The sequence below is a fragment of the Orycteropus afer genome, unplaced genomic scaffold, assembly GCF_000298275.1.
Source record: "Orycteropus afer afer isolate SDZICR_OR568_19922 unplaced genomic scaffold, OryAfe1.0 scaffold00003, whole genome shotgun sequence".
Taxonomy (NCBI): domain Eukaryota; kingdom Metazoa; phylum Chordata; class Mammalia; order Tubulidentata; family Orycteropodidae; genus Orycteropus; species Orycteropus afer.
The window spans coordinates 16821988-16830775 of NW_006921590.1; the positions used below are offsets into that span (position 1 = coordinate 16821988).

The 8788-nt window shown below is 35.4% G+C and overlaps 1 protein-coding gene across 1 annotated transcript in view; it reads left to right on the forward strand.

The window, feature by feature from the left end:
• Positions 1-8220, forward strand: part of PP2D1 (protein phosphatase 2C like domain containing 1) — a 52220-nt gene extending 44000 nt beyond the window's left edge. Inside the window, exon 4 of the mRNA XM_007937315.2 lies at positions 7421-8220. Within this exon, the coding sequence (XP_007935506.2) occupies positions 7421-8220 (800 nt within the window). The remainder of the gene's footprint in view (positions 1-7420) is intronic.
• The last annotated feature ends 568 nt before the right edge of the window (positions 8221-8788 follow it).

Genomic DNA, 8788 nt, shown 5'->3' on the forward strand with positions numbered 1-8788 from the left:
ATCCTACTTCCGTAGTGATACTGCCTCGGAAACCCAAGAAGGGGTCGCTATGAGTCGGGGCCGACTCAACGGCACATAACAACAACAACAACAACAGTGAAAATAAGAGTTTTTGTTAGCTTCTAATTCAGCTATTAATTGGTTAATTTCTATGACAATAATAAAGAGTATTTGGGGACAGGAATAAGGGTATCCCAGTTAAGAATAACTGCCCTACAATGAAGGATGCTATAGGATGAGAAGAATGCTGTGCATAAGAAACTGAGGCTGTTTGAGAGCCACTGAAGCAAACTTTGCAGGTAGAATCTACACCCTAAAATCACTGAAGAGAGGTTAGAACCAACACAACAGCTCTATTTTGGTTGTAAGAAAAAATAAATAAATAAATAAAAGGAGGCTTCCTTTACTACTCCAACTTGATTACTTAAAATGAACAACTGGAATAGCAATTATCAGTTAAAAGGACGTTAACACAAAGGAAAGAACAATGTGTAGGAGAAAAAGATCATCTGAGGTAACACAAAGCTGGGCGATGTTTTACTCTCCAGCTTCTTCCCTGTTTCTCAAAGCTTTGAAACCTTTTCCATTACAATGTTTGCATTAAAATAATTTGTCAATCTGTTTACTTGTGCATTATGTATTTTTCTTTATTATGTAATATTATGTGTATTATTATTCTGTATTATCAATATTGTTTTAAGAACTTGAAAAACCCCAAAATATCTCTTGTTCAAGTCAAAGGAGATATGAAAACAATTACTGATCAGTGAGAAAGAAATCTCATTGTACCTACATATTCCATTAAAAAATACTGCTTTGCATTTTTTCTTTTTATATACAAAGTATAACCCAATAGAAAAATTTATTTATTCAAATTACCCTACTAAACTTTTGGAAAACTTACCTATTTGAACTATTAGGTCAAAGCCCAGGCTTTCAACTCACGCAGAAGAAACTTGATGTATTACAGCTGATTAAAAATATCTCTCAAATTTAACAATATTACTAACAAAGAATTTCCAGGTAGAAGGAACCTAGAATAGTATAATCATAAAAGTCCAAGAAAAATTTTTCTTAAAGGAGGTCATCGACCAATGTCCATGAAAGATGAATGGATAAATAAATTGTGGTACATTCATATGATGAAATATTACCATTAATATACAGTTCTGATACATGTTACACCATAGAAGAAGCTTGAAAACAGTATGCTGAGCAAAAAGGTCAGTCACAAAAGAACAAATGGTGTATGACTCCTTGTATGAAATTCTTAGAATAGGCAAATGCAGAGACAAAATTTATTAGTGGTGACTAGGGGCTGAGGGGAGAGGGAAATAGGGTGCTATTGCTTAAGGAATACTGAGTTTCTGTTTAGGGTGATGAAAACCATTTGAAAGTGTATAGTAATGATAATTGCACAACATGGTAAATATAATTAATGTCAATAAATTGCACACTTAAAAAAATGGTTAAAGTGGCAAAGGTTGTGTTACATATATTTTACTACAATAAAAAAAAAAAAAAGGTTGAACCAAGTACATTCCAGGGTAATTTTTTTACCTTCATTTATCATTTGATAAAGTTACTCTTACCTATTGCCATAAATATTTCATTTACATTCATTGATGTTTTAGCTGACGTCTCCATGAACAATAAACTGTTATCATCTGCATAGGACTGTGCTTCCTGTTCAAAAACACAAAATAATGAGATACAGTCATTGGACATACTATACTTGCTTTTATTTTCATCATAGAAAAAAAAAGGCGGCTTCCTTATTAGTACTCTAATTTGATTACCTATAATCCTCAACTGTGTAATACGCAATTACTAGTTAAAATCTGAGCCACTGGGTGGCACAAATGGCTAAGCACTTATGTACTGTATCAAGGCTGGCAGTTTGAACTGTGAGGTGCTTTGGAAGAAAGGTCTGCTGATCTACTTCTGAAAGGTCACACCCTTGAAAACTGCATGGAACACAATTCAACTCTGCACACATGGGGTCGTCATGAGTCAGAATCAACTTGATAGCAACTAGTTAACTGCTGATAACTAGTTAAAAGTTTCTTAAAGGTAAAAAAGCACTATAGAGGTAATTTTCCTACTTGTATGTTATCTTCTTTTTGCCCCATTTTGCTTTAATTTCCTCTTGCATTATCCCACCCTGATCAAATGACAAGTTCCAGAGATCAAGAAAATTACCCTATTCTAAATATAAAACTCTCTTTGGTCTCAATGGTAATTTTTACTTATGCCCAGTATTTGTAATGAAGACAAAGGAATACTTCTCACTGCAATTTAAGTGGTCTATTTACCATTCTATGCAGTGGAGGTAGCTGTCTTAGAAATACTATGTTGCTGTTGTATGCCATGGAGTCCATTCTGACTCATAGGCCCCTAAGAGGGCAGAGAAAAACTATCCCAGAGAGTTTCCAAAGCTGTAAATCTTTATGGAAGCAGACTAACACCTTTCTCCAGTGGACAAGCTGGTGGGTTTGAACTGGTGAACTTTTTGGTTGGCAGCCAAGCACTTAACCATACCACCACCAGGGCTCATCAAAAGGCTAAGAGGTCCTACTTTATAAAAACTCATGTAAACAATTTTTGACGTAACCAACCTACTTGCAGAACATACTGCTATGAACCACCATGTTCATTATTTCACTGATACCAAACCAAAACCAAACCCACTGCCATCGAGATGATTCCGACTCATAGCGACTCCTACTGGGTTTCCGAAGCTGTAAATATTTACAGAAGTAGGTTGCCCAGTCTTGCTTCTGTGGAGTGGCTGGTGGGTTTGAACCGCCAGCCGTCTGGTTAGCAGGCAAGTGTCTTAGCCACTATGCTACCAGAGCTCCCGTGAATTTGCCTACTTGGTAAAATTTATTTACAACCCTAAAAATAGTACTGACAGCACTTTTGTGGTCATTTGCAGACTCATACAATTTGCACATTGGGATTTTTAGTGTGCATATTCCAGTCACAAAAAGTAATGCTTTCTTCTTCTTTTAGCTCTCTAATGTAAACAATTGTCATTTTTTGGGGTATAGTCCTCCATTTCTTGAATTTTTGTGCTTTTTGCTATTTTGCTGTTCAAAATGACTCCCAAGTAAAATACTGAAGTGCTACAGTGTTCCTAAGTGCAAGAAGGCTGTGATGTGCCTGACAGAAAATGTCTGTCAGATGAGCTTCATTAAGGCGTAAGTTACAGTGCTTTTGACAATGAGTTCAACGTTAATGAATCAACAAAATATATTAAGTAACAATGTTAAATAATGACGGTCAAAAGGCTAGCAGAAACCTAACCTGGTATCTTCCCTAGGAAAAATGGTATTTGGCTAATTTACAGAATGTACCAGGAATGAGAATTTATTGTATGTTGTTGTTATGTGCCGACGAGTCGGACTGACTCATAGAGACCCCTCCTTGGGTTTCCAAGGTAGGATCACTATGGAAGTAGATTGCCCCATCTTCCTTCTGAGGAGTGGTTGGTGGGTTTGAACTGTCAGCCTTCTGGTTAGCAGTCAAGTGCTTTAGGCCCTACGCTACCAGAACTCCTAATTTACTGTATATGCTACTTCAAAATCTTCATGTCTATATTGTTTGTTCTTCCTAATTCCTTTCAACAAGGTCCCCCATAAACTACTTGTCTCTCAGTGCCTTAAGCTTTCTTGCTATCCCATCAGCTAACACTAGATCCAGAGATGAGGCATGACTTTACCACTTATTAACAGTTCCTTAATTGGTGCCTACCTCAAGCCTCTTTGATTTTCTTCTTCTAAGTTTTATTAAACAATTCATTTCATCTAATCTTCACAACCTTTGACATAAAGATGATCACAAAAAAATGGAGGCTCACAAAAGATTAGACATAACCAGTGAGACAGAATGCAGTCCTTTAACAAAATCCCTTTACAGCAACTAAACATGAGCTAACTGCTGTTTCTAGGGTATATCTTCATTCCTATGTAGCCTTTTTTTCCTTCAATCATGACTGATGCTGTATTTGAAGATCTCATTCAATTTTCCTGGCTAGATATATGATTATTTCTATAGATTTTTAAATTCTGTTTATTATACTGGTTTAGTAAGCTGCTCTTAAAATTATTTTCAGTCTTACCCTTTTTCCCCTAAATCATCATTCAACTCCAGATCTCCTTTATTTCATGCTAAGAAACCATATTCTTTTACATGCCCACACCCCCCCTAATTATTATTTTTGGTGGTGGTGGTGGACTTACACATATGTAAGTCTGATTCTGAGATCACATTCAACTAATATTTCACAAATATCTGGGACCCATGTACAAGTATGTCCATGAGTACAATGGTGAACATGATTTTCATGGTCATAAATCTTCCAAAACAAAAAGGACGTTTCAAACAGCCAATGAAAAACAGCCCATCAGAAAATTCTCTTAAGCTAATCATTAGCAGGAAGTCATAAACCTCGTGCCCAGGCATATCATTCTTTTTGCCAAAATTAAGAGTTCTAAAGAAAAGCTGGGTTTACATTGTTTTGTAATCTCATCTACCTATTCAGGCACCTCTATTATGCTCCTATTTTAGGTATACTTGACCCCTAGTGGCACACTACTTAAAGAGCTCAGCTGCTAACTGAAAGGTCAGCAGTTCAAACCCACTAGCCACTCCGTAGAAGAAAACTGAAGCAGTATGATTCCCCAAAGATTATAGCTTTAGAAACCCTATAGGGTAGTTCTACTCTGTCTAACAGGATTATTATGAGTCAGAATTGCCTTGATGGCACTGAGTTTTGGATTTGGTCCAAGATTATATGCATAAATAATTTGAGAAACTGTTTCTATTTCTCTACTTTCTCTTTTCCCCATGGACTATTCATTCACACAGGTAAAGATCTGAGTCATTTGGGCAGCCATCTTTCCCTTTTTATAACAATAAATAAATGATATAAAATAACTTCCTTAAAGTCACAACAAGCCAATGGTAGAGCAAGAACTCAACCAGGGCTTAATGTCCTTATTACCAGGAAATTTTATTAAACCTAAGGGGTATTCACAAGAGCAGAACAAACCAAAATTTGTCTACATTTTCTACTCTCTAGCACAGCAACTAAAAAGAACAAAAAGCAGACAGCGTATAAGGCTACATTTACCAAGTTCTTTGAAGACACAACTAAATCAAAATACCAGTTCACCATCCTTCCTCTGTAACTTCATAATTGTATCAAATTATTTTTAAATCACACAGAAGAGAAAGAATGCTTTGTTTTTCCTGAATGGAGTTTGGCTTGCCACATGCAAGTATGTTTAGGAAGTCAATGGATTTGATTATTCTCTGAGCCAAATTATGTCCCCTGTGTTTTTAGAGCTTTGTTTGCACTATTCATATGCATACACAAACACATTAAGAAATCTACTAATTTAAAAGAGGTACGGAATCATGTCTTCCTAATAGAACAATTCACAATTTACCCAGTTGGCATGTTGCCAAAATGAAGCTTTGCTAATACAGTAAAAATTTGCAACCCAGAGAAGTCAAGAATATTTTACAGCAGAACAAACAAATTAATACAAAATACTAGCAAAATAAGTCATGTAGTTTTTAGGATTACCACTTATATAGTTCTCAGGTTCCCAAAACTTTCCCCTCACACATCATCATTTGGTCACAACTCAGTAACCAAGTTTTAAAACTTCCTATTATGTGTATGAGCTAATAGGCTCATCTACTGCTTTATCAACTTACATTCTTTCTGTACAACCATAGTAGTTGTGTGGACCCCAGCCTAAATTCCTTCACCTAAAAACTTGATTTTAATCGAGTCCCTGCAGCAACAAAATTCTGATTTCAGGTACAGCACCATGTTTAAAACCTGTTTAAAATATATGTAAGTTAAGTTTTACATACTACTCCAGGACTTCTAAAGGAGCTCTGGTAGCGTAGTGCCTAAGGCACTTGACTGTTAACCAGAAGGCTGGCGGTTCAAACCCACCAGCCACTCCTTGGAAGGAAGATGGGGCAATCTACTTCCGTAGTGATACTGCCTCAGAAACCCAAGTAGGGGTCGCTATGAGTTGGATCCGACTCGATAGCACATAACAACAACAACCAGAACTTCTAATTCTCAAATAAAGACATTATTACATTCAAAGATCACTAACTCCACTTCAGAATAACTCAGATACCCTTTTACAAAAGACAGATAATTCTGTATCAAGAAAAGCTATCGCCTGTTAATTGAATATCCAATTAATATTCCTAAAAACTTGGGAAAACAAATTTTCCTTATAAAAGAAATTCTGTGAACCTTTTAAAATAATAGAGTTTTAGTAACACAATCACTCCTTAGTCTATTAAAAATGTTATTTAGATTTTCTTTCAAAATTTCAATGATGCACACATCAAGATTCACTTGAACTAAGAAAAAACTATAACCATTCAAATTTCAGTTTTCAACCAAAGGGTTAATTTCACGCTGGCTAACTATTAGTCATTTAATACATTAATAATACATATTATTCTTTCTTCAACAATTATTAGTTCAAGTTAAGGCTGACTTAATCTATTTTTTTAATCACCTATTAGGTTCCTGTAATGGAACATATTCTAATTTCTTCATCACTCATGACCAAAATATGTTCAGATTTTAACTTTCATTAGTTCTAATACTGTCACACTCCACTTTTAAATATCAAAGTTTATATTTTAAATTGCAAATGCATTTGTTCAAACACTTTTATAAAAGTTTAACATCTTGATTATCCAAACCTGCTATTCTGAAACTGTTTCATAAAAGAAATTGACTGTGATTTTTCATTATCTGTAGTTTAATTTAAAACCCAAAACCGAAACCCACTGCCATTGACCTGATTCCAAATCGTATTGATCCTATAGAACAGAACTGCCCTAAAGGGTTGCCAAGGCTTTAAATCTTTATGAAAGCACACTGCCATATCTTTCTTCACGAAGTGGGTTCAAATCCATGACCTTTTGGTTACCAGCCCGATGCTTTAACCACAGTGCCACAAGAAATCCTCTGCAGTTTAATTTAGTTAATACTAAAGGCATATTTTAAACATTAACCAAATAAAAAAAAACCTTGCTGCCATGGAGTCGGATCCGACTCATAGCGACCCCTCCTTGGCTTTCCAAGGTGGTATCACTACGGAAGTAGATTGCCCAGTCTTCCTTCTGAGGAGTGGCTGGTGGGTTTGAACCACCAGCATTCTGGTTAGCAGCCAAATGCTTTAGGCAGAGCTCCTGTAAGAATTACTGAAATCACCCTAATGTATCACATATTTCACACATATCTTTTAATGGCCCGTTTTCTGTTTATATACTGAAAAACAGCAGTAGTAACATTAATAATATTACTTTGATACAATTATTTATTAAATCTTTAGGGTCAAATTTTCTTTTTTTAAAAACCTTTTAGGTAATGTGCATGCAGTCTTATGCAGAAATGGGAAAGGTTTTTGCCTAACCAAAGAACATACCATGCAAAATGTAATGGAAAGAAGAAGAGTACTTCAAAACGGAGCAATAATTGATGCAAATGAACCAAATGGGCTCCTGGAAGGGCAAACAAAAACCACACGAGGACTTGGATTTCACGGAAATCTCAAATTGAAAAAATTTATGATTCCAGCACCTCAAACTATCTCAGTCCCTATAGATGACTTATGTCAATTTCTTATCCTAGCTACTAATGGACTCTGGGAAGTTCTAGATAAAAAGGAAGTCACTGCATTGGCAATGACAATATTTCACATGTATACGGAAAAACACTCTTCTATCACACAAAATAACTCTTCACCAGGCAAACTCAGTGAACCAAGTATTATGAAATCAGAAAGTAGTATCCACATATTGTATCAGGATAATTCTTTATCTAAAGAATGTATGTTAGCTACAAAAACAAAAGAAAATGTATGTGATTCAAAATCTTCTAAACATTCTACCCTCAACCTTGAAAATTCAGAAAAATTTCCACCAAATATGACTAATCATGCACCTTACAGCGGGGAAAAAACGAATGGTCCAGGCAGTGTAGATGGTGTGCCAACAGATCCAAATGAGAAGGAAAAAGAACCACACACTGAACATTTCTATGAAGGTGCAGCAAAGTACGTTAGCCATGAACTTGTAAATGCTGCTTTAGCAGCTGGCTCCAGAGATAACATTACCGTCATGGTAGTACTTCTCAATGGAAGTGATTATCACTTTCTGATATAATGCTCTTATTATCCAGAATACAAAAATATACCACCATAAAGACAGTTCTTCAATGACACAGATATTAGGAGATACTTTGTTAAGTCAATTTTAGGACCACAGTGAAGAAAATATAAAAGCATATTTTAGGTCACATAATACCATTCACGTATATTCATTGCTTCCTACTAAGAAAGACAGAAGAACCAATACTTGCTGTTTATACCACTTTATTCAAACCTGAGCACCTCAATATAAAACTAAACACTGGTAAACTGTTTTCCTTACTAATTCTGAATTACTGTAAATGTACAAGTTCTGCTACCAGTTCATCACTTAAATAGATTAAATCATCTCTGACACATGGTAGATTTCATACAATGAAAATAGCAAAAAGAATTAGTGCAATATACTGATCAAAATAAAATGAACTTTGGAAAACAAGGCTGGCTGAAAGACTGTTACTAACATTGTAGTACTTACGTTACAACTTACAGATACATAGTTTATTACGGTTCTAGCAATGTAGGAACTCAATCCCTTTCCTTTGAAAGGGGGAGAGAGAGAGAAAGGAAATAATTAGCTGTTT